Source organism: Amphibalanus amphitrite, unplaced genomic scaffold (genome assembly GCF_019059575.1).
Source record: "Amphibalanus amphitrite isolate SeventyFive unplaced genomic scaffold, NRLGWU_Aamphi_draft 000294F_arrow, whole genome shotgun sequence".
NCBI classification, from domain to species: domain Eukaryota; kingdom Metazoa; phylum Arthropoda; class Thecostraca; order Balanomorpha; family Balanidae; genus Amphibalanus; species Amphibalanus amphitrite.
Window position 1 is genome coordinate 661,382 of NW_024881789.1, and position 26,229 is coordinate 687,610.

Below are 26,229 nucleotides of genomic sequence, written 5' to 3' on the forward strand. Positions count from 1 at the left end.
GCATCACTCAGCAACTGCCTCTCATTCATTCATTTTGAACAATTTGCCTCCTCTCAGGTTAACAGCGAACCTCGGCAACTTGAGATCAGTCTTTGGCGGAATAGTGGGAGAGTTCCAGCCCGAGATCACAATCACAATAGTCGACGAAAATATCTCACAAACCACAGTTAACCCATGTGCGTTCACTCCAGTTCCTTATTCACATTCATCAGGTAGCGTTGGAGCTCCCCGTCAGATCACCCCTTACACGTAACGCGACGCATCTGAGCAACACGAATGCATGCATTTCAGTTGAGATAGATCACAACCAACTTCACAACGATTACCATAAAAGAACTCAACCAGTATCAGTCAATCGTACCAAAAGTTCTACATATTCCTCATGCCAAGCACCGGTTTCACGGTCTATCGTTCTTCAATCACCGCTCTCCATTTGATCCAATACATCTAGCTACTACACAGTTTACATGTGAAGATCGGTCGCTGAGAAACTGAGCCTCGTTTGTGGTCGGAGCTGACACCGCGGTCGGTCCGCACGGCCGGCGCACATCAGATCCAGATCTCTTCGTGTTTGACGATCTGTATGTCCTCGCCGGAGCTGAAGTAGGCGCTGGCACTGCGTCTCACCGAGTCACTGAGCTCCAATTTCTCCAGAATTCGGTCGAGGCTGCGTGCCGTCGGCAGAGGACCCGGCGCAGGCTGCTCGGCCTTCTCTGGTGCCGCCGAGTCCGGGGCATCCGTCGGGGGCGGCACCAGCGCCGGCGGGTCCTCCGCTGGTGTTTTCTCGGAGAGAAGATCGGCTGGAGGAGGACACTCACTGGTCGGAGGCTGGGGGTCCGACGGGCGGGGCGCGGTGTCCTTTGGGACCGCCAGCAGTGGCTGCTGCTCGTCGACGGCTGGTGGCGGGGCGCGGTCGGAGCCGCTCCCCGCCGCGTGTCCTCAGCTCACCGCACTGACCAGCAGAGGAGCGCAGGAGCCGCCGGCGCCGGCCGGGCTCAGCAGAGGCGTGTTGCCGTTGGCCGCCGGCTCGCCCTCTGAAGCCGTGCTCAGCGCCTTCACGTTGAGCGACATGGATGACGCCGGGGCCGAGTTGAGCTGTGTCAGCTGTGAGCTCGCTGTCGGGATCTGTCGTGTCCGTGCGAACCGCATGTTGTTCGGCCGGCCAGCAGAGTTCTGAAAGAAGACACGACGATGATCAGGGCCGAGAGAGTGAGAAGCCTGATCGCACGGCAACTACACTGTAGTAGCATCACCTACATTTCCTAAATTTTGATAACAGGATTGTTTTTACCCTCTCAGACTTCCTCACTCAATGACGAGGCCCGTGGAGTTTTAATAAAAGTTACAGGTCCTCGTGTCTCCAGCCCGGTACCCACACCTCTCTATCCTGTCTTTCCCTGCAGTAGCAGATCTATTTCAAGCTCTCTGCCGCGGTCTATAACCCGTTCTGAGTGACCTGTCCATTCGGGCGTCAGGCGACTTAGCCATTCTATCAGCTAACAAGCCTTGCTAGGAAAGCCGTCCGGGAACTAAGCCGGTCAACCAAACTGTGATCGCGACACTGATTCAAGGATCGCAACTGTTGTGAATGCGGTTCTGAGAAAGTCAGTTTAATCTTCCCAAAATCCATGGACAGCTGTCGACCGAGCCGGCAGTACCATAGACTTTAAGCAGTTCTCCTGAACTTGTATTAACTGTACTTATTTTCAACATTATTTTAGAGCACAGAGCCTTGTGAATGACAATATCATTATTCATGGCTCGTATAGGCAAGGTTCCCTAACGATTAATATATTTGTGATTCAGATTTAAGTGATGACTCATTGTGGGAAACTCTTTACCTATATTTTCGAACTGTAGCGCACCAATTTATCCTACTGAGTACCTACTGATGCAAGACAGCTGGTAGTAACCTATGGCCCGTAAAAACAATCATCGCGTTACACCTTTATTTGTTCCACTGCACTTCCATCAAAGCTGGTCGTCTCTCCACACATGGATCTTGAATTCATTGGTCGAGGGTTTGCCAGGTCGGGAATGACCAGCCGAGCCGCCACGAGGTGTCTCTCGCGAGTTGATTTGATGAATTTTCCATTAGTTGGTCTGACAGGCCAACCAGATGAGACGACTCGTCGCTGCCGTCTGCCGTCGCTGCCGGCACGCGCTGCGGGCCGTGACGGAAGGAGCCTCGGGGTCCGGCCACTCAGTCGGTGAGGGTCAGTAACGGAGGGAGCCCCCGGAGTCCGGCCGGTGAGGGTCAGTAACGGAGGGAGCCCTGGAGTCCGGCCGGTCAGGCGGTGAGGGTCAGCTGCTTCTAGCAGTCGACCAGTTACATAGTGTTGGTACTCCACGCTAAAGTCCACGTTCTTCCCGCTTTAGTGGGGAGGATCCTGCCCTACCCTACCCGCTGCTAAGGTTCCCAATCCTTTTTGATTGTAGTGATGCTTATCTTCGTTAATACGAGTAGCATCTCATCATCTCGTATACCGCCGCTTCCCGCTGTCAATGGGCAACGTCTTATCCTTTTCGGTAATCATCTTTCTCGGTATAGCATCACCTCACCAGTTCTCCCCGCCCATCTCTTGAGCATCCAGTTATCCATGCCAGCAATCGAAGCCTTCAAGGTCAAATAGGCCCCGAAGTTAGCGCTTCTCTAAATGTCAGCCCTCTCATTTTGTCGCGCCAATGCATCCGCACATGGACGGAACGTAGCAGAACGACCAAACTGAATTACAATGTTGTCATCGTATTCAACTCGACGAGTTCGAAGCTTCAGCTGGCTGTCGCACGCGGTTCCACTTCTCAGTCACTTGAAGAGGCGAGCAGTTATAAATAGTTTACCCAGAAACACATGTATTCATCAATTTCTGCAGCAAGAGGAAAAGAAGATAAATTACCAAGGGAGCTGAAGGGAAGGTCAACGTGATGTGAGCAAAAGGAAGCAGTACAGGATTAAATTTAGCAGAAAGTGGAGCAGATAAACAACTTCAGAATGAGAAGGAAGCATCCATTAGCTTGAATTTAAACAGCAAACATACAGTATGTTAGATACGTTTGAAACTACACATTTCGTTGGTTCTTAATGAAAAAGCACTATCTAACGACTAACGAAGAAGCCGATCAACTATCGGTATAAGCTAGATACATGTATATTTTCCCCCTTTTTTCATCAGTCCAACAATTCTTGACATCATTTTACTATATAAAAGTCGTAGCTGTCAGCTGAGAATATAACAGTGCAACTCATGGGCCAAATCGCTCATAGCATAAGCACGAGAAATGCCATCACTCATCAGCCTCGGTATGATTGGGATCGGTATGAGTCGCTCCATCATCCAGCACGGCAGGAGTCAGACGGACAGATGGAGAGTAGACTCCTCCGACCGCACGTGTCCGACACTGGGCGGAGTGGGTGCGCCACCGCGGCCCTCTGCTGTCCGTCCGTCCGCCCCCGTCCGCCGCGCGGCCCTCCGCCCGGCGCTAATTCAGCAGCAGAGCGGCGCAGAGCTTCAGCGATTCGTCGGCGGGATGGGTGAGTCGCTGTGTCAGCCCGTCCGTCGGTCGGCCGCTGCCTCGGTTCCGGCCCCGACGGAGCGGCCGCGGTCACTGGTCGCCGGCACCGACAGATGGTCGGGCTGCGTGCCGACCTTCGCCGCCCGTCCAGCTGCGTCCCGGAGGTGGCGGATGAGCGGGCCGCCGCCCGTCCAGCTGCGTCCCGGTGGCGGCGGATGAGCGGGCCGACGTGCCATCTCCCTAGTGAGGGTCGGACAGAAACAGGACAACGTGCACCGGTTATGATGATGAAAGGCGACAGTTTCGCAGCGCCGGCGCTGACTCTTCATCTGGGCGGACGGCGCCGGGCTTTGGAGGGCCCCGACCAATCCCGGGGCTTTGTAGTAATGAATGCACGTCTTGTTGGATGGGAAAGCGCACAGCGGGTGACGCAAGACGCCATAAGCCAAGCGCCAAATTCGCTCGGGGTGGTGACTTCGACCACGTTGGGGTGAGGTGCCGGTATTAGTTTATTTCACCGTTCGAAGTCGGCGTCGGCCTGGCTCCACCAGGTGCCATCAATTCCGTAACACGCGAACACGATCCTTCCCGGGACCACAAATCATAATTATCAAATATGGCCCCATAAAGGGTGATGTTCCATCATGTCCCTTTGTTCCAAAGCAATAAATACAATCATATCGAATAAAGATGAATAAATGCGACAAAGTTGCATCGCCTTTCTATGCGTAATGCAATTTTTTCACGGCATAACACTTTGATACAATACAGCATACAACAAAAGCTCATGCTTCAATGCTTATTTCGTCCACATTTAACGTCGATGGTTGAGAAATTAACAAGATGTTGAAAGCAAACATGAATTCAGAAAACAAACCAGCTTAATTTTACGCATATTAAGTTTGCCTGGCAGCATGTTTGCAGCCTACATATTTTTTTTTAGTGCTGCTGTCTTTTAAAAGTTATCGTGGCTTTTCGTCGAGATGTAGAGGCTGCGTAGCGTGCTTTATTTCGTCCATTGCAATTTCCAACAACCAGTTGAGTGCCAGCTCTGTACCTCACCTTTATCTAGTAAATACAGCCCACACCCGCAGTCCCACGGTTATGGGTGATATATTTGTGGTCAAGACAGACCATTTCTGAAAGTTTTCTTGCTTCGGTGAGAAATTTGGCCGCCAAAATGAAATTTCACGCCATCTTGGTGCCGCCTACTGACGTGGGTTGGCCGCGGCACCCACCGAGCAAGTTCGGCGCGGAAAAGTTTGCAACTTCAAAAGTCATCCCAGAAGTTTGAGCTTATCAATTAATATCAATATCCTCGGACTGCCTGGTCAGCCGAAGTGACCCTGTTCCGACACAATAGTGGCTTCTGAGAAACAATGGCGGCTGATACCGAACAGATCCTCGCGCGGCGAAATAAGAGGCATATGGAGGTCGTCGTATCCAAGGGTTAACGAGTTGATCTTGTGTGTGTTACCGCCAGAATACTTCTGCACAGTTAGTTACTTAATGCCGTCGAAGGATTATTCTTAAATGCATTAGAAAACAGATGAAAACTACAACACAATGATCAATAACGAACGTAAGCATAGTACCGAGATGTGTTTAACCTGAAAGTTAAAACCGTCGTCAATCACCTCGCGTTCAGAAACGCATTACTTTGTCTGCATTACAACTAATTTGGCCTCAAGCTGTGGACGATTCTATGTTATCTCTCAACGTGATAGCCTTCTCTCCCCTATAAGATCAAGCACAACTAATTCAACATCTGACCATCAACTCTCCACTATTTACAGCGAATTCATCAAGCCATCACATCCCCACACTATTTACCGTGACCCATCCAACCAGGCCTCTCCCTCGTACGACCCGGCCGACCCTGCCGCGCCTTTGATGGCTCAGCATGGGACCGGCTGTGACATTTTTAACCCTGCGTCTGCCTGGGACACCTCGATTAGGGTGCCATCTCCACCATCAAGTGACGGCCGATGCACCTGGCACCGCCCTCAGGACCATTTGAACCGCGTTCAGACCCCACTTTTCAGCTGGGCCGGAATCGAGTCGCGCCCGCCCCCGCCCACCGATCGGGCCCGGCCACTCGCCTGATTGCCACCGCCCGCCTGCCGGACGTTCTTGTACGGCTGGAAGATGACGATGTACAGTTTGGGAGTGAACAGACAGAGCAGAGCCACCGTAGCGCTGATGGTGACACAGATGCACAGACTGGCCAGCTGCACCTGTTCGGAACAGGGGGAGGGAAAGGTCAGATCAGTGAGGCCGGTATGGAGGGAGCTCATGCGTGATGGACCGCCGACCGGGGTCAATAACAACTCAAAACAATCAAGCTTGCTGTCACCGTTCCGTGCTTCTATCCTCAGGATACTGAAATCCTTCTCCTCCACGCCGCAACCCCCCTCCGGGCTGGACAGGCAACTTTATCTCATGCGGGCTGCTCCCTTGGAGCGGCACCGCTGCTCCTGAGGGAGCGCACCCCGTAGCCAGGTGCAGTGAGTGCCTTGGGGCTGGGTGGCCTGTCCTCTGGACGGGCTCAGCCCCGGCGACTCACTAGGGTGCCTGCCCAGACCAATGTCTCCCCCTATATCCTATCATCCTCCCGGCTCTGAAATGGTCTTAATGGACCGAAAGGGCCTAACCCAAAAAAAGCTTGCTGTAGTAGATTGTAGTGATTATCTGGGACAGCTAATGAAGAGCTATGCGTTGTATCGCCTTATATCCAGCGTGACGAGTAGTGACCGCAAGTGGACCTGTCAAATCAAATTCGACGTTTATTTTCCAGAGACAATCTCATGCACCTGACCCTAAATATTTTTGACAATTATAAAATGCTTGTAGCACGGTAACGTTCGCCCGTTCAGTAAAAATTCAATCGATTTTTCACTTATCCATGCGCATCGACATATGTAATTCATCAGAACCAGCCATGGTAAGCCAGTAGATGCAAGTACAGCCCACCGCTAAAGTAATGTAGGGTTTTACCAATCTCAACGGTTGGCTTTGACTGGCGATTGTTTAATGCGGAGTGATCGAAAAGAAGATGTCAATAGCTAAAGTTGCAGCTGCAAGGGTGACGATACATGTAAACTACATACATTCAAAGTTTCATTGTAGTCTCGTTAATCGTTCCTAAGCTTCAGAAGCAGAACATACCCATGACTGAAACCGCACATTACTTCTGCTGTGGACTGTACTTTTATGTGAAGTGATAGCACAAATATTGGTCTGGTCTGTAAGAGAGCGCCGACAGAAAGACTGGAAACTGCACGGACGCAATGGAAATCGGGGACGCTTTTGCATTCAATATTCACGTATCCGTCTTGAGTAAGACCCATCCGACGCGCGGTACGTCTGGAGCATAATTCATTATCACCAACACACCTTGTGCCACCTCCGCGTCTCTCTGTCTGCCGACTGATTGCATCTGGCTGGGCCTGCCCTGGGGGTCTGCCCGCGTGGGATCTGCATACGCCGGGGGCAGATTATCCGGCGCCCCCGCCGCTCCCGACATCCGCCGTACGGCAGCGGTCGAGTGACGGGCATTGCGTATACGACTGCTCGGGTGTCGGCTGCTTGTGAATGTGCACATACCCTGTAGGTGCACCTATGGCTCACGTTCCATGGAACGTGGAACGTGAGTATAGCAGCAAGACCATTGAAATAGGCACGTCCAACAGGCACTATGAGTATGAAGACTGGCAGATGGGCGAATTAATGGAAATATGTGGAATTTTCCTACATTTTGCAAGTTTCCAACTAGCCTATCTATATTATGAATTTCTTTATGAAAAATGAAAAAAAAACATTATAAACCTTCCCTAATTTTGTTGGACGAAGCGAATTCCATTCGTTGAACACTTAAAAAGGGGAGCTAGTTAATGTTTGTCCTGGGCTTAGGTTTAAAAAGCGAGGTTAATTGGCACGTTAAGCTTGATGAGTGGCATGGTTCTACGAATGCAGTGAATATCGAGTCCATTTAGCTTTGATTATGAGTGCAGTGTGCGTGGCATACATGCATAGGACATGCATGTTAAAGGCTAGGCATTTTCTGTTTTATGAGACGATCCAATGAGCCGTAAATGGGACAAAACGTCGGTGAATTGATCAGATGGTGCCGGAGTATGACCTGTACCGTAGTTTTGGCCCCTGCACTCTCCTGGCGTTGTTCTTGTAATCTCCTGACCAACATAATTAGCCACGAATTCTTCCCATGAGACCACAAGCTATTATGAATACAGCGAACCAGTTATACAGCAATATGAGTTCCCACTACTCATTACGTTCGCCCTTGATGGATGCCAGCTAGATGGATAACAAGAATCTGCTGCTCGAAGAGATTTCTTCCGTCTCGTCTGCCAAGGTCCAAGATATTAAAAAAAAACATCATCGCGCATGTGTGGAACCATCCAGGTTACTCCAATGTGTTAGTTTTGTCTTAACGACTTAATATACAGAGTTTGCCACTGTGTCGTCCCTTACAATCCATTTCGAATTTCGATGTGTTTATTAAATTATCCAGCAATACCGTATTGAAACCACCGATAACTGAGCATGAATAGGCTAATAACACAAAATAACCACACTGCCGCTGCCACGGCAATCCAACGCGACCCGTGCAGTCCGTTAATGAAACCCTGGCATTCCTTCTAAGTTCCGGATGCGGCTGATGAAGCGCATCTCCAGTGTATGTAAGTGCGCGCAATAGCGCATACATAGCGTTCTAGCGGCGGTCGGTACGTCACCTCACGCAGTCTCAGTAATGTGATTAGTACCTAGTGGCGACCACCTCCCTCGATTCTCAGTAACAGGGCGCTATCAGCGTACACGTATAGTCCATCTCCGCCTGTTATGGAGGGGGGGGGGGAGAGGGCAGGACGCTCTGTCGGTAGACGACAGAGGACCATAGGCATACACGTATAGTTCGTACGGGTATGCGTACGGACGGTATACGTACACGTGCACGTATAGTCCATCTCCGCCTGTGTACTGGTCTCATGGAGAAGCGAAGGGCGGCAGAGAATACTCTACCGGCGTGCGGCAGCGGCCCGTACACGGATAGTCCGTAAGTACGCCTCCTTACGTCTGCTCATGGGTCTGTGCACCCCGGAACATGGACGTCCGACCGCCGAGGGCTCTCAGACCATTATTGCCACGCTGTGATGCGACTGGTGAACGCCGCTCAAACCAGCTGTAAACGGCTATAAATGCGCCGCTGTCTCGCGGCGACAGGGGAAATCAATGGGATCAGTGGACCGGAGCGAAGCCGGATAACACTACTCACTCGTACGGAACCCCGCTAAGGATAGGGGAGATGGGAATATTTATGTTTGTCATTATAGTGTGGCGGAAAAGTCAAAACATTATCCGAGAATGGTCAACATGATTGTATGTTGATTAAAACTTTGAGCTACAGTACGAAGCTGATCCTTGAATTGGCTACAATATTGCAAGACATTTGTTTGCTGTGGTTGAAGTAATTTCAAATAAATTGGAACACACTTTCAACACACCTGAAGCCAGTTCCTGCACTTAATCTGAAAAAGGCAACGAACCACCTTTTCGTGTTACTCTAACCACGCTCTAACGCACTCCGCAACTCCTTTATACCGCGTCTCGGCGGCCGCCGACCGGCTGCCATTTCTTCAGCCGTGCGCTCTCTGTACCCCGATCAGGGTACCATACGGCACCAAGCAGCCGCCTGTCAAAGTTCGGCATTCAGCGGCCCAAGTGCACCGGCCGGGCCGGCGCCGCGCCTTTCTCCTCCCGATCGGGTCGGCCAGCCACGCCAGGCCCCGACAAAGTTGGCCGCTAACTTGCCGGGTGCGCCGCTGCCTTTTGGACGGGTGACAGATTTCGCCAGAGCGCCGGCTTGAGAGGCCAGCCGTTTTAACCCTGATTTTAGTCAGAAAACAGAATTTGACATTAGGAGAATTCAACATGTGGTCGGTTCGATGCCAGCTCTGAATGGCAGTCTTGAAACCCAGTAATTAATACAAGTTTCTAATTGAAACTGCTCTGCTGAATAAGAAACGCTTTGAAGCTAGTGGCTGGGTCTTTTAATGACAGCTCCTTAGCAATTTAGCGTCGAGGCGAAGAAGTGTTTAGTCTCGAATGCTTGCCATATCAAAGACGCTTTGAAAATAAAACAGTCATTTACTTCCGAGTTGTTGCGCTCCACGTCTTGATTAGGATCCCCTTTGTTTACACCAGCCGCTAGGCATGGAGTGTTTTATTTATAGTTAGCGGGGTACGCACTCCAACAGCTTTCCACTTTGCAACACCATTCAAACTTCTGACCCACCATAATCAGCAGTATGCCAGTGTTCCTCATTTAGACGAGTTTTAAACATAAAGGACTGCAAAGTCTAATCAACGTTCAAACGTTAAAGTGAATTGTAAGATTGATTGAAAAAAGCTGAAAAGTAGCCCACCTAAAAAATGTTGACACATTTTTGACAATCTGAAGCGATGTAAACCCATTTCGGTGGACATCAGCATACCTGCATCAGCATGCATTAGGTACAAAAATGCATTAGCGGTATGATAAAATCACGTTATGTTGAATTGGAAAATAAAATTAACGCAAAAAGTGAGGGAAAAGAGAAAGGGAGAGAGAGAGAGAGAGAGAGAGAGAGAGAGAGAGAGAGAGAGAGAGAGAGAGAGAGAGAGAGAGAGAGAGAGAGAGAGAGAGAGAGAGAGAGAGAGAGAGAGAGAGAGAGAGAGAGAGAGAGAGAGAGAGAGAACGAGTGACAGGGAGCAAGTGACAGGTAGACACAGTAACAGATAAAGGGAATATTTCGAGAGTATCACGTACCTTATACTCGTTATACGTCGTGAAGTAGATGGGTACGAAGGCCAGCCACACGATGCATGTGCTGTACATGGTAAAGCCGATGTACTTGGCCTCGTTGAAGTTCTCGGGTATCTTGCGCGTCTTGAAGGCGTACCAGGTGCAGAGTATGATGAGCACCATGTTATAGCCGAGGGAAACCACCTGCGAGAGACTGCTGATGCCACAGGTAAGCACGGCTGTTCGCCGGTTCGGGTAGACCTCCTTGGTGGAGGGTCGCTCCAGGATCAGCCAGACTACGATACCGATTAGCTGAATCGACACCAGGCCTGGAGAGGAGAGATCAAACGATCACTGGCGGTAAGAGACCACTGTCGAGCTGGAAGGAATCTGAAGAAAAAGTCAGAGCAAGAAAGAGAGTGGAGAGAGAGAGAGAGAGAGAGAGAGAGAGAGAGAGAGAGAGAGAGAGAGAGAGAGAGAGAGAGAGAGAGAGAGAGAGAGAGAGAGAGAGAGAGAGAGAGAGAGAGAGAGAGAGAGAGAGAGAGAGAGAGAGAGAGAGAGAGAGAGAGAGAGAGAGAGGACAGAGACAGAGGGGAGCGAAAGACCTGAAGCAATAGTGAGACATTGACTAACCGAAGCAGATGGCGATCTGGGACCTCGGCGATGTGTAGGGCGGTCGTTTGATGCTCCTCATACCCATGTTGAAGATACGGGAGATCCTGCCGGCAATCGGGCGGATCCCATTTCGTCAGCGTCAGAGGGGTCACCATACTCGGCATGTCAGCACATCAGCCACCACCCAGACTAAGGAGGCCGATCAGCTGGGAGTGCCTACGCTGGGGGCACATATCCCGCCCCTCCCCGCCGCCGATCTATTTCGGAGCCACCCAGGGCATATTTTAAGGCACTTACTGCGTCCCATTCTGGGACGCAGCCCCCTCACCTTGGGACGTAGCCCCTGCTGATTTGACCCACTGCGTCCCTGCCCTGTGCCCTGTCCGGTTCCCTAAACTGTGCCCTGCTGTGTGCCCTGACCTGTACCCTTCCCTCTAAAATGTCCTGTGCCATGCCCTGTAACCTGTCGTGCCCTACTTTCTGCCCTCCTCAGTGCCCTACTCTGTTCCTTGCCCTGTGCCCTTAGTCGTAGCACGTGCCCTCTGCTCAACTTTGGGACGCAGTAAAAATTTGTTAAAATATGCCCTGGAGCCACCCGAGCCAGCCGTGTCCGTCTGATTAAACGGAGCCAATCATGGGCTCGCTACTTTATGTCGCCGCTGGCCCAAATCAATGCTGCCGGGATGCTCTGGATGAAAACTGGACGACGGCGGAAGTCGCGGCATGCCTCGACTGTAAAATATTGAATGTGGCGAGGATATCATATTTGGGCGCCATGCCGGGCTGCAATGTGTCGACTAGAATCACCGCACGCTAGCTGAGTCCAGAATAGATATTCGGCAAGTGTTGGGAAGTATGAATGAGGCTACTTGAGGCCAGCAACCGCCACTTTGCAATGTAAATGTGAAGGCGCCTTCACTGAGAAGATGGCCGACTAAAATTGAACGGATACATTTTCGCAGAAGCTCTACATACAGAGCCAGTTGATCGCTTCCTGCGACGCCCAGTAACCGGACACGGTTGGACCAACGCCGACCCTGCTCTCCCCCCCCCGCCGACCAGCTCTCTGACTTTCCTACTTACATCGACGCTCTAACTCCCTCCCCACAGGCCCATCTCCCCACACTCCCACTACCATGAACATTGCTCTTTCCTCCGGCATTGACCCTACTCCTCCTCACCGACCCTCCACGTCCCTCCTCAGCGACTCTCCTCCTTCCCTCTCCTCTTCCCGAGACCCACGGCCTCCTCCTTCCCCCCCCCCCCCCCGCATTCTCTCCCCTTATCACTGGTTCGTCTTTTTTCTCACCGGTTCGTCTTGGTGAGCAGGGCGCTGTAGCAGATGTTGAGACACAGACCGAGTCCGATCCTCATCATGGTGCACGACACCACCGACGGCTTCATCAGGATCACAAACGTCATGGCGTAGCAGACGACGATGCCGCAGAGCAGGACGTAGCAGAGCTCGCGGCCCGACGCCTTGATGACGGGTGTGTTGTTGAAGCGCAGGAAGACGGCGATGACCAGCAGTGTGACGACGATGCCGACCGAGCTGATGGCGGCCGGTACCAGCGCCCAGCCGGAGCTCCAGGCCATGTACTCGGCCGTGAGCCGGTAGCACGAGCGGTAGTCGGCCGTCGGCAGGTGGCCCAGCGGACACTCCACGCACGTGTCGTTGTCGATCCGGTCGCCCTCCGGACATTTGACGCAGCTCCAGCAGCACGCGTCCTGCCGGAAACGACCACTTCCGGTCACCCCTGCTCCTGAACACTGTCACATCCGAGTAAATTATCGTGCGGAAAAAGTTGTAACTTGTAATAATGAATGCCGAAGTTAGGGGAAACTGTGCTTGGTTTACGGCTTCTTTTGTATGAATATTTTCCGAATGATTTTTTTTTTTTGGTTTGATCATGGAGCATTGAATTCCAAAGACAAACGCATGCGTGAATCAATTCCCTGGGAACCTGGAAACAATAAGTCCTTGTAAAGAAGGGGGTACATAACCATCCATCCTTTTCCATTCCAGATGCTCTGTTATTTTCCTTCGACTCACAGAAAATGTAAATCAGTATTCAGCTCTAAGTCTCCCATAGATCTGAGTGAAGGGCAATCATTGACGTGGTATTATTTTTCCATTCAGATTTTTGCTTCAATGCCTTGCGGCCTAGGACGGGCCGCTATCTACGGGGTGCAGGGCGGCGCTGGCTAATTTAGATTCGTCATCCTGTGTTCAAAACGTCAACCGGACAACATATGCTTTCCGGCAGCCAATCTCGCCGAAAGCTGGCTGTCAATCTCACGCTTGTTCGCTTGTGGCGCAGCCATAAACTCCGACTGGTTCCTCGAAGCCGCATTCTTGAAACAGAGACCGGCTGGCTGTGACAGACATTGGCTCTGGTACACCCGTGGCCGTCCAGTTGAGACAGCATTTCAGGTAAAATAGCCTCGCGGAAATTTATTTGTTAAGTCCAGCATGACGTGGTTCTTGACAGATTAACTGGAGAATTCGCAAACAGCCAGCCCGGGCCTCCGACGGCGACACTCATCTCGCCGGCTTCCCAACTCATCCAAAATTCAACGGACATGGTGACTATGCAAGCCCACCAAACACAACCCTGACAAATGATGTCATTTATCACAGTGAGGGGCACGCTAAAGTTTGTAACAACTTCTGTAGCGGTAATAAAAATTAAATGCCAGATGGCAACAATCCATAACATTTATTGCCTCCCCATAACCCACGAAACATGCCTTCTCAATAATGTCGTGGAAGCAATACATTCAACCTTCCGAAAAGTAGCTACTAGCTAGAGAGGAAAAGATAAGTTTAAAGCTGGCCAATTTTAACGCTCCAGTCTCCAAGTAAAGGCAACTCAAATACGAGTTTGGAAACAAGAGTGTGCTAAAAAAATAAAACAGGTTGCCTGGCCGCCTGAGACGTCAGAAATGTTGTAACCGTTGATAAAGGTTGCTGCATGTACACACACTTCCAGATACCTCGCCGCCTTACGTAATAAAGCATGCCCACTTCCCATCACAACCCGAATGCCACCACAATTTGAGGAGCGTCGGGAGGGTTACGATGCAGCTGTGGCGGGCACTAACCTGAAAGTTGCGAATCTTGCCGAGCGGACACGGCTGACTGCAGATAGAGGATGGCGTCTCACTGCTGTCACCTCGCCACTTCATCTTACTGGTGCTCAGGTAGCTCAGGCTGAGAGACACGGGGAGGTCAGGTCAGGGGGGACTGAGACACGAGGTCAGGTAAGGGAGCTTGAGACTTAGGTGAAGTTGTGACCGCACCTAATTGCCAGGTTAGGGATACTAAGACTATGCTAGAAATGCTCAGTAGTTGGGGGAAACTGAGACATGAAACGCCCGGTCAGATTATCCGGTACTGAGACACGGAACTGTCGGGGAAGACTGTGGAAATGTGGAGCGGTACGAGTAGAGGAAACTGAGCTACGACGATCTTTGGTTGAAGGGAGACTAAGCTATTTAGTTCATACCTGACTTAGGGAATGAGACGTAATTAATGGGAGAGCCAGTTTACGAAATACGTCAACTGAAATACGTCAAAGCGAGCTTTTGTGAAAAGTTAATTGAAAAGTGGCGAGTTCAGCGAGAAATTGAATAATATATCTTATATCGCACTTTAATTATTCAAGCAACATAACATACCTTTCAACCCACTCTCCAATTTGATAGTATTCATATTTTCCATCCCTCTTCTGGAACTGGTAGATATTGTAGAACCCGATGGCATCTCCATATTCATTAAAGCGAACTTTCCGCTTCTGTCTGCCTGAAATGAGAATTGGCCAGACAATTTAATCACTTCTTCGAAGACAGCGGTTAAGACCTGTGCGAGATTTGTCCGACAGTTGGCGTGGTTGATAACATACTTGGGTCGCAAACTACTTAGCCTAATTACCGCGCACATCCCATAGCTGCTAACATCCGCTAGCAAAATACAGCCGATCAACGACTAAGAAACAGTCGGGAAACGAAGAGAATCTAAGCACAAACGAGTGTCGGTAATTCTTAGCTCATCAACAAAGCTGAAACCTCTAAAAATTGTACCGCTTTTTATTTGAGCTATATTCTTCCATATCCAGACCGGATGTGCCGTTTATTCAGTTCAGCTGCAAGAGTGTCTGGTAACAACTCTAATCTCCCCCATTTCCGTGTTCCAATTTCGCTCCGTTTGGCCGAGCTATCTGGGCCGTTGCTGAGGTGTGAGTCTGGCCATGGCCCAGCTAACTGGACACGGCACCACTGCCGTAACCTACTGCCGTCGGGCGAGGTAGGGCGCCGTGCGGCTCGTGTGGGCCGAACGGTCGGCACCGACTCCGATAGTGCGGATATTTTCCCGGCTCGGGTCGTCTTGGGAGCGGCCAATCTCGCCCGTAGCCGGGCCGGTCACAGGGGAGGGGCGCCGCCGGCGCTAGACCGAGCCCGTCATATCTGCGGCGCGGCGCTCATAGGGACAAGGAGAGAGGAGGAGAGGGAGGAGAGGGGTTGTGCGGAGACACCCCTCCCTCGGCCCCGGATACGCTGCCGGGTCGCTGGGCTCGGGCAGCTGCTGGCGATTGACACGGTCGAGCGGTGGCGGCATCGGAGCAGCGGCTCCCGGCTCCCGGCTCCCGGCTCCCGGCTCCGGGTCGGGTCGGGTCGGGTCCCGGTGCGGGGGGAATTCGACAGGTCGGCAGCGCGGCCGAGGGCGCATGGCCGTCTCTCACCCGTCTTGCCAGTTGCCAGACTGCAGCCGTGCGACTTTTATTAGGACCTGTCTCAATTTACCGCAGTCGGGTGACATGTGTCGCGGACCGGCCTCGATAGACGGGCTACGTGTACAGGGTTGGGCAGATGAGTTGGGACAAATTTCAACTTCCTCTAAAGCGACTATTTTTTGAGTGATAAAGATAATTTTCTAACATAAATATAGGCTAATGAATACTCTTCCATGTTATGCAGGTTGCGTTGTAATTTTGAGTCGGCTGGTCACAGATTATAGTGGCTTAAGCAATAGTGGATAGTGGCTTAAGCAAGCCACTATCAACCTAGTCCGCGCGCACATGCGTGCCAATACTCTAATTATGCTCCATCAAATGGCTGGAAGTAGTGTGTATCGAACAGACGTAAACGTTGGAGGAAGAGATGATATTGACTCATCCTTACATACCTATTGCATTGACACCGGCCGCTCCCCCGGTTTTCCAGGGGGGCTAAAAGGCAAAATTCAGTTAAATCAGAGGATCCTCGCGAAAACAGTGGCGCGAGCTTATAACGAAGGTGGCCGCGCCATGAGAAAGCGATATACCAGCACCTCAAACATGTACTCTTATGCATTGATGCATATCAACCTACCAACATAGATGTTGAAGCAGCTGTGACGTTAAAAAGATTGTTTCCTCTTGAAGGGCTTGGAGAAGCGAGCAAGCACATGCACTATGCAGGTCTTTTTCGACGATGGTATCCCCATAACCGAACATATGAACAACTGCAAACACCAGGTAACATCGCAACCAGCCCAGAAGACGTGATCTTAGTTCCAAAAAGCATGCAGCAGACATCGGTGATGGCATTCCACTCGGTGACTTCTGACGGTCACGTGGGGCCCCCTTATTTTACGGTATCGGGTGGGGGTTCGCCATTACAGGGTACCTAACCATTATTCCGGCAGTTCGAATCAACAAGATGAAGGAAGGCAACATCCTGCATGGAGTGATGCTCTTCGAGGAGTCAGCTCCCCGGCATACAGTAAATTAAATACAAAATCTTCTGAAACGGAGGATCCCGCAAACTGCACCCAAGGGAAAATGCCCCCTTCCTCATTAAACCTCAGCCCACACAAGTACTGGTTGCTGAGGCGTTTTTGCGGGTGAGTCTAACGAACGTCCCCATGTGACTGTGGTGAGCCTCAGCAGTGCCAGTTGGCTACACGAGCCAGTTCAGAGGGGAGATCTCGCCGCGCGTGCGGCCAGTCCAGGCACCGGTAAGGACTGATGCAGGTGGACCACGGTGACCATATTTGGTGAAAATGTGTAAAATTGGTGTGACAATATGTGATCCATATTTGAAATGCCTATGTTTACAAATTTCTAAGCTACGGCGTTCTAAATGCAAATATGTATTTTGTCCCAATTTATCTGCCCAACCCTGTAGGTATAAGAGCAAGTCACGCGACTTTCCGAAGAGGCAAGCCTTCCTGGGCCAGCCAGTCATAGCACATCCAATATGACTCTGATCTGATTATGGGGCTCGTCATGCATGGGGGCGCCTCAAGAGGATTGAGGAGGTCAAAGGGTACTACTCGGCCATGGTCATGACAAAGCGTATACCATTATAAAGCTAGAACTAGTCACCAAGAATCCCGAACCTAATGACGTGAATTGAGTTACTTTGCACAGTTCTGTCTGGGAATCTATGCGCCATTCCAGTTATACTTCTTCACCAAAATAGGCTCATTTTTACCCCCCAAAAAAGGTTAGCATGTTGTACTACGCTCAGACAGCCTTATTTACGCATGTGGAATTGTATACAACTGATATGACACAGTTCTGTCGTCTGGTAAGTACATACCTTCACTCGACACTCGACAATGACATCAAAGAAGACGTTTCTCCGATCCATGCGGCCTCACCTATGAAGGAGACGTTCCGGATATGTTTGAGCAGCTGCTGTCCATCGGGTACCGGTTGCACCTCCTTGCAGAGGGTCACTCCGCCACAGCGCGCCACCAGCATGTTGTGCAGCGCGTGAGCCAGCGCGTACACGGCGTCCACTGGCGACGAAATGTGACGTCAGTGATGGCGTCATTGGTGGTGAAATGGATTGAAAGGACGTCGTTGATACTGCTGGTTGGTACATTAGCATCATGCAGCCACATACAATATCGGTTTTCTATGCTGTGAATTGACGTGATTGTCGAGGAAATTTCAAACATTTTCGTTCAAATCCTCCACTTAAAATAATTCATCTCAATGTAGCTGGAGCAGGTGGGGAACTCAAGTAATTCTGGGGAAACTTTCCACCTTTCTCAATGTCATTAGGCCGCAATTTACGATGGAACCACACTGGGTGCTTAAAAGCTCAACCTTCAGAGGCATATGCCACATTTCAAGGCATCAGCCGCGAGAAACAAAAGGGCCGGAGCTGGGGGCGTTCATCGCTCCTCCCAGGTTGGACCATTTAAGCACGCTGCTATTTGTTAAGAGCATCGGAGGCGGTGAGAGATCATTTTGGCCGCACGGCAGGCGGCCAAGCTCGGGGGGCACCACTATCCAAAGCCGATTTATACCCGCCCAATGGCCCAGAACAGCTGAATGGTCCCAACCGGCCGGTTTTATGCCGCCATCTGTCTTGAACTGGCTCAAGATAAGCTCGTCGCAAATGGCAGCGCCGATTGAACAGCTGATCGCGGTGTAAGGCCGCAGCCTCGCTACTTCAATGGTGTCCTGTCGAGAAGGTGTCGGGCGGGCGACGACAGACCCGAAATGGACCGGACAGGGACAGTTTGAAGTGCTATACTTATATATAGAAAACAGATGGAATTTGCATGTAATTACATTAAAGGTGTATTTGATACAACCAGATGCTATATCTTACATCATGCAGTTGTGCTATTTTTCCTCTGAATTTGGTCGATGAAGCCGTCATACGTGAGTCACGTACAGCAAAACGGATAGCCGGTGTCAGCATTTTTAGACCGAATCATCTATCTCATAATATTGCAGTTTCATTTTCCATTTGCCGAATGGAGCCCGGAATGGATTACGATTCCTAACTTCACAAAGCGCTGCAGCATCAGTTTCTTGTTGAATTGTCTGACGATGTTTGGATAACAATCGAGCAGCAGGTTCAATGTAGACTTTAGCAGTTTCCGATCTAACTATCCCAATCTGCAGCACTGCCGTTTTTATCAGCTGCGGAGACATCTCGCATATAAAAAGAAAAAAGTGCGCAGATTTACTCCATATCTACGATATCCTGCCGGCAATATCCAATCCTTTTTCCGTCCGCTATTTTTCTGATTGTTGTGAGCGGAAACTCACGTTCCGTTAGTTGCCAAATCGATAGCTTCCCTGGCCTAGCTATATGAAGGCAATTCAACTCCATTAGGTTCTCCAGACCCGCCAAAGGAATCGAAGCATAACAATAGCGTTATTATGAGCTGTGATCCTGCACATAAGGTAAACAACAAACGCTGACTATATCACATGTAATGCGTAACAGCCACAGTATATACGGTGAATTACGCGATTAATGGCAACTTCTCTGAAGAACAGCACTCATCCCCAAATATCTTTCGTCCATCTATCATAATATGTGCACGGGATCTAATGTTACATGTCATATGACGCGCAATATGCTTAGAACATGGATCCGTTATCCGACTACCTTTCATTAGTGAGTCATTCATCTCCCTCCATTCGTTTCCGTCTTGCCCCGTTGTATGCCTACTTCCTGTGGCTGCTTATCCTGATTATATTTTCCATTATTATATTTCCTCCCTGCCGCGGTGGCACTCAGCCTCCCTCGGCTGTGGTTGTCCTACAGAGCCGACCGGTCGGCCGCCGCTCCCCACTACCTGTATCCATTACGGCGGCCGCTCTGCCCGTCTGCAGCACAATCGGTGCTCGGGCCGACCGGGGAGCGCCTGACTCTCACATTGTAACCACTACGGACTATCTCGCCGCCACCCAGGGGTGGTCGGTGCAGCGGTGTCCCAGACGCATGGGAGTGCCAGACTGTACGCGCACTGACCGCTCAGGGGTTGACCGGGTATACCGTCCCTGGATTTCTCCTAGTCCTGTTACTCTGACCCTCTGAATCTCTCTCTCTCTCTCTCTCTCTCTCTCTCTCTCTCTCTCTCTCTCTCTCTCTCTCTCTCTCTCTGTCTCTCTCTCTCTAATTTGCATCTCCTCCTTCGTTCTTTTTTCTCCGATCTCTTGCTTGCTGTTTCTGATCCCCATTCCTCACATCCCCTGCCTCCTCCTCTTTCCCTTTTCTCTGCTCTTCCTCCCTCCTCTACCTTTCCTAACATCCCTCCACTCTGGCGCCGTGTCGCGCCGTGCTGATGACCAACAAATGCCTACCGTCAGTCACTAGCACAATTGGACCTGACCCCTGACAGCCCATTTGTGGCAGTTAATATTGGCCCGCATTAGCATAGCGTATGGCGGCCCGCGCCGCCAGCCAGTCGCACTATTTCGGTCTTAATCGCAGTTCGCGCGGGTCAACCAACGCTCGACAGTGGCGACAGTTGCGCCAGCGGATATGAATTGTAGCTGCTGATTGTTTTTTGGGTAAAGAGGAGGTAAAAATGATAAGAGGAGGTAATGGTAAAGATGAGCGGTATTTTTGTCTGTTTGAAATTGCAATGTTGTGTGAAGATATTTCCTTTTTCAGACACAAACTGCATGCATGTACCACACACTAAGACGAATAATTAGGTAATTACTTATCACCAAAAATTGAAAACCATTTTCAAAAATGGACGTTAAAGGCGCACGTCACATTACACGAACAGATTTTAGTAAAAGACATAAAACCGCGTTCATGAGGTTGTGATCATTATTCAAGTCAGACCGGTTTCGTTCCACAGTGAGAACATCTTCAGTGACAATATAAACAGATATGTAAGTTACATGTTTTGATGGGATGATTACCCTGACACAATATCGAAATTATTTGCACACACATATGCACACATGCAAAACTCAGTAAGTACACTTCTTCCAGGTGGAGAATTGTTCTACTTAATGATGACGACGCGCGACGGTGATACAAATGCACAGTGCACATGAGAGCAGTTGCACACCATTGGGTACACACATCATAGAGCTAAGCGGTGACATTGAGAGGATATGCCGATGAAATGTCGTTTATTTTTGGTCGCAACCGAAAGATGTATAGTGATTCTAAAATTCTTAAATCAGGGAACGAGCTGTTCGTACCCAGAATTTCAAAATTATCAATCGTAAACGGAGCGTCACATGATAACGCATGATCTCTAATGGACGAAACTGCTGGGGTTGATGACATCAGTCCGGTACGAGGAGATCTGCCTTGGTGTTGAGCCACTCTGGTGAATAAACGTTGATACGTGGAACCAACGTATGACGCCTGGCATGAGGCGCAACTAAATTTGTAAATGACACCAGAGCGACTCGGCTTGGGCAGTTTGTCCTTGTAACGGAACAATGTTCCAATCGTGAACTGGTTACGCAAAACTACTTTAGGGTTCAGATATGGATAATATTTCGTTAATAGGGACACGACTTCACGATGCATCTTAAGCGATTGCTCACCATAGAAAGGTAATACAAAGTATTTTTCCAGCCTTTTAACTGAAGCTACGGTTGGGGCTGGACTGAACTGCTTCTGTAGGAACTTCCGAACTGAAAAATCTACAAGTCGCTTTGGTAACCCATTATTGCAAAAGAATGACGTTAAAAACTTCACTTCTAAATCGAACAATCTGTAGGTTGAACTGATCCGAAAGGCACGAAATATGGCTGATTTCACAATTGCCCTCTTTATGAGCATTGGAATAGAGCTAAAGAAGCTAGTTCCAAGGCCAGTGAAAGTTTTCTTTCTGTAAACTGAGGTTTCAAAGCCACTAGCTGTTCGTTTTACATATACATCAAGAAAAGAGATCATGCTGTTAGTCTCCGTTTCTTTCGTAAATTTCATTCTTGGGTGCTGAATATTTAAGTAGTTGAGAAACTTGTCAACATGTGAATGATGCTCGAAAATCATAAAACAATCATCGACATATCTTCTAAAGTAGACGGGACGGTATTCTCGAGGACAGTTATCAAGCCAGTTCTTCTCATGATGACACAAGAATGCGTTAGCAAACGTAGGGCCTAACGGTAGACCCATTCCCACCCCATCAACCTGTTTGTATAACTTCTGGTCAAAGATAAAGTACGAATTTAGTACTGAAATCTCAAGCAAAGACCTAAAACAGTTCTTAGCTATCCCTGCTACCGTTGAGCAGTTCCGAAATAATGACTCTGTGCAGATATCTATGGTTTCTGTAACTGGTATGTTCGTGAATAAACTTTCAACGTCGAAACTAGCCATAAACATGCCCTCTTTAACCTCAAGTTGCTGAATGTCATTTACGAATTGGTAACTATTTTGCACAGTATACGCGTTCACGGTGAGGGGAGCCAAAATCGAAACCAAATATTTGGCAAGTTTAAACGTAGGCGTCCCACATGCTGAAAAAATGGGTCGCAATGGAACAAGCATCTTATGTACCTTAGGGAGCCCGTAGAGAACTCCTGGGACGGAGCCGGACGCGAATAAGTCGCTGTACAGTTCCTTCGAGATCATACCCAATTTCTTCATTTTACCCAACAACCTATTAACTTTATCTTCAACTTGTAACATGATTTTGTGTATGGAACCTGACTGAAGCGATGGCTTATCAACAGAGTCGCTTATCAAGCAAAATTTCGAGTCATCAGCTAAAACAGTGGACATCTTTTCAACGTACTCACTCCTATCGAGAATCACGACACCCCTACCTTTGTCCGGCTTGGTGACAACAATAGACGGATCGGTAGCCCACTCTCGAAGTGAGGCGACATCTTCTTTCGAGAAAATTGAAGAGAAGACTTTGGAAGGCTTGAAGCCATGAAAGTGTTTATGACAAATATTTCGTATCTTGGTCTTGACATCTTGGAAGGTGAAACGTTGTGGAAGCGGTAGCTTGGATACGGACAGAACTAGCTTTTCGAAATGTAAAAAATAGTTATAGAAGTTCAACTTCCACACCGGTAGTTTGAACTCCAGGCCGAAGGCGAGGAGGAACTTGATTCTTCTCGGTACTGGTTTTGACGATAGATTAAAGATGACTTTTTCCGGGTCACAGGGCTGACAGTCACCATGAATTCCGATGCGCTGCAACTTCTGCAAGTGAACATTTTCTTGCTTTTTGACGAACGTCCGTAATAGAGAGCGGACATGATCAGAGAGCCAATGAAATTTCAAAAATGAAAGGGACTGGCGCAGTGAGTTTCTTTGGCTTGAGCAAGAGTCTCGAAGTTCTAAAACTCTTCGTTGTTTTAGTTTAATTTCTTGATCTAGTAACTGGGCTTGCCATGATCGGTAAAATGACTGATTGCGAAGCGACTTCCTGTACAGTTTGAAGCGAAGAAACTTCGGGAAGATGCCATAGGTCTTGCATGTTGTAAGAAACTTATGATCTAAGATACATTTTTCTTTTTTCTTTTCCGTTGCAATGTAGGAGAACACATCCTTCAGACGTTTTCTGCCGTAGTCGCGGACTATCAATTCATGTAGTTTGTCCTTTGATGGTTTTAGAAGGAGAATAAACTTTAGTAAAAGACATAAAACCGCGTTCATGAGGTTGTGATCATTATTCAAGTCAGACCGGTTTCGTTCCACAGTGAGAACATCTTCAGTGACAATATAAACAGTATAAATAAATATAAACACAATATAAATATATTGTGTCATTTACAAATTTAGTTGCGCCTCATGCCAGGCGTCATACGTTGGTTCCACGTATCAACGTTTATTCACCAGAGTGGCTCAACACCAAGGCAGATCTCCTCGTACCGGACTGATGTCATCAACCCCAGCAGTTTCGTCCATTAGAGATCATGCGTTATCATGTGACGCTCCGTTTACGATTGATAATTTTGAAATTCTGGGTACGAACAGCTCGTTCCCTGATTTAAGAATTTTAGAATCACTATACATCTTTCGGTTGCGACCAAAAATAAACGACATTTCATCGGCATATCCTCTCAATGTCACCGCTTAGCTCTATGATGTGTGTACCCAATGGTGTGCAACTGCTCTCATGTGCACTGTGCATTTGTATCACCGTCGCGCGTCGTCATCATTAAGTAGAACAATTCTCCACCTGGAAGAAGTGTACTTACTGAGTTTTGCATGTGTGCATATGTGTGTGCAAATAATTTCGATATTGTGTCAGGGTAATCATCCCATCAAAACATGTAACTTACATATCTGTTTATATTGTCACTGAAGATGTTCTCACTGTGGAACGAAACCGGTCTGACTTGAATAATGATCACAACCTCATGAACGCGGTTTTATGTCTTTTACTAAAGTTTATTCTCCTTCTAAAACCATCAAAGGACAAACTACACGAACAGATTATTAGAACAGATATGATACAAGCCTATCAGCGTATCGGTATGAATCCTTTTCCAATCGTAGCTTTATCTGTTACCTGTTCCAAATGAATGCACAGTGCACACACTGCACAATATATACACATGCAAGCGTTTATAATCTGGACCTGCTTGTTTCAGCATATAGCAATGCCGGGGAACAGCAGGCTTGCTCCGTCTTTCTCATCGACCTGAATTCTGCAAATACCGTCCCGGTAAGTACCATGCATGTGGCCCAGTTCGCGGAACCAATCTGATGCACTCTCGGGCCAGCCTCAGACAACCGATTCCACTTACCAGTACCACCAGGCACCAACCCCCGTCTCCGCCGCGTCTCCGTCCCGTCTCCGTCCCGTCTCCGTCCCGTCTCCGTCCCGTCTCTCCCGTCTCCGTCCCGTCTCCGTCCCGTCTCCGTTCCGTCTCCATCTCTGTCCCGTCTCCGTCCCGTCTCCGTCCAGTCTCCGCCCCGTCTCTGTCGCGTCTCCGTCCTGTCTCCTTCCCGTCTCCGTCCCGTCTCCGTCCCCGTCTCTGCCTCCGCCTCCGTCTCCGTCCCATCTCCGCCTCCGTCTCCGTCCCGTCTCCGTCCCGTCTCCGTCCCGTCTCCGTCCCGTCTCCGTCCCGCCTATGTCGCGTCTCCGTCCTGTCTCCTTCCCGTCTCCGTCCCGTCTCCGTCCCGTCTCCGTCCCGTCTCCGTCCCGTCTCCGTCCCGTCTCCGTCCCGTCTCCGTCCCGTCACTCACCTACAAACGGCACGAGTCCCTCCTGTTTGTACTTGGTGAGCGTCTCGTTGCCCGTGCAGCGGCGCACGCCCCGCTCCCTCCGGTCGAATGTGCAGTTGAAGGCCTGGCTCCAGAACTCGTGGAACCAGATGTCGCGGCAGTTGATGTGCGGTCGCCGTGGTTGGCCTCCGATACAGTCGTCCTCCCGCACCGGCGGCCGCAAGGAGCGGAAATATTTGTCGAACCCTGTCAAACACGATTATATTTTAATGATTCATCTTGCCAACATTGACGTTAAAATGTTTTTTAATGAACTCTTTTAATTACTTCAGGAACTTGAATATACTTTAACGCTAGTTTGAGACACCTAGCTAAAAATAGTAAATAAAATAACCCAACTCTCACGCTACCTGCATATATGTATATTCCGAATGCAAAAGAAAGAAAGCGACTTTTCGAAAAGCTTTTGATATTGCGCCATCATTAGCTCTCAAATTGTGCAGTGGGCTGATGATAACGAAATGCCGAAGGCTTCTCGAATAGTTATTTCTCTCTTTTAAATTTGTAATTTATATTTAGCCAATATCAGAGGTTATCAGCATTACAATAATTAGCCCAGGACTCTAGATGCGGAAATATCTTAGGCAAACGGCAAAAAAACTAAGAAAACAAGTAGCTTTGATAGCTTTAGATTGGCAGCTAAAACTCGTCAGAAATAACTTAAAAGCCAACATAAGTGTTTTGAAGTACATATTTTGTGGTTGTATCACACAGCACAGTTTTTGGAATGGAGGCGTGCAGGCACCTTCCGGCATCCCATCTATCTCGCGTGCGTCATATCGGACTCACCGGGCAGCGGGGTGCGCTGGGGCAGGATGGTGATGGCGCCCTCGGCCACGTGCTCCTGGTTCCTGACCGGGTGCACCTTGGCACCCCACGAGTCGCTGCCCACCCAGAGGAAGCGGTCCGTGATGTTGGCGCGCACAGCGGCCGCCAAAAGTTTCCTGCCGGGCACCAGAGCGGCGCTCGTCACAGCCCGCGGCCAGCGCCAGCCGCGCCGCCGGAAAATTGCCAGTTGACACCAAATCGCAGCGATTATGCTCCAGAATGAAAACAAGACGCCGTGCCCGCGAGGCGATGGAGTTAATACAGTGCCGAGAAAATTGTGAGGAAAACAACTGAGATTGTACCTATATTTGGTATAAGATGAACTTCTCTGCTTTATTTTTGTGCTCTATTATATCTTGAAGTTATTCATTGTTCAACAAGTGCTCACACCTATATGCAACTATTTGAGAAAAAATATGCTTCATGATAATCACCCAAACATTATGGCCTTATTAACGGAGAATACAGGAAAAAAAAGACAAACAAGTTAACGCTAATTATAA

General features: G+C 49.3%; 1 protein-coding gene across 1 annotated transcript in view; it reads right to left on the reverse strand.

Moving 5' to 3' along the window:
* Positions 1–549: 549 nt before the first annotated feature.
* Positions 550–26,229, reverse strand: part of LOC122387686 (metabotropic glutamate receptor 2-like) — a gene marked incomplete at its 5' end in the record, with an annotated part of 42,106 nt that continues 16,426 nt past the window's right edge. Inside the window, 11 exons of the mRNA XM_043378092.1 lie at positions 550–828; positions 958–1,173; positions 5,616–5,750; positions 10,343–10,647; positions 10,952–11,037; positions 12,243–12,661; positions 14,039–14,147; positions 14,615–14,738; positions 17,580–17,720; positions 24,860–25,084; positions 25,688–25,842. Coding sequence (XP_043234027.1) covers positions 550–828; positions 958–1,173; positions 5,616–5,750; positions 10,343–10,647; positions 10,952–11,037; positions 12,243–12,661; positions 14,039–14,147; positions 14,615–14,738; positions 17,580–17,720; positions 24,860–25,084; positions 25,688–25,842 — 2,194 coding nt within the window. The remainder of the gene's footprint in view (positions 829–957; positions 1,174–5,615; positions 5,751–10,342; positions 10,648–10,951; positions 11,038–12,242; positions 12,662–14,038; positions 14,148–14,614; positions 14,739–17,579; positions 17,721–24,859; positions 25,085–25,687; positions 25,843–26,229) is intronic.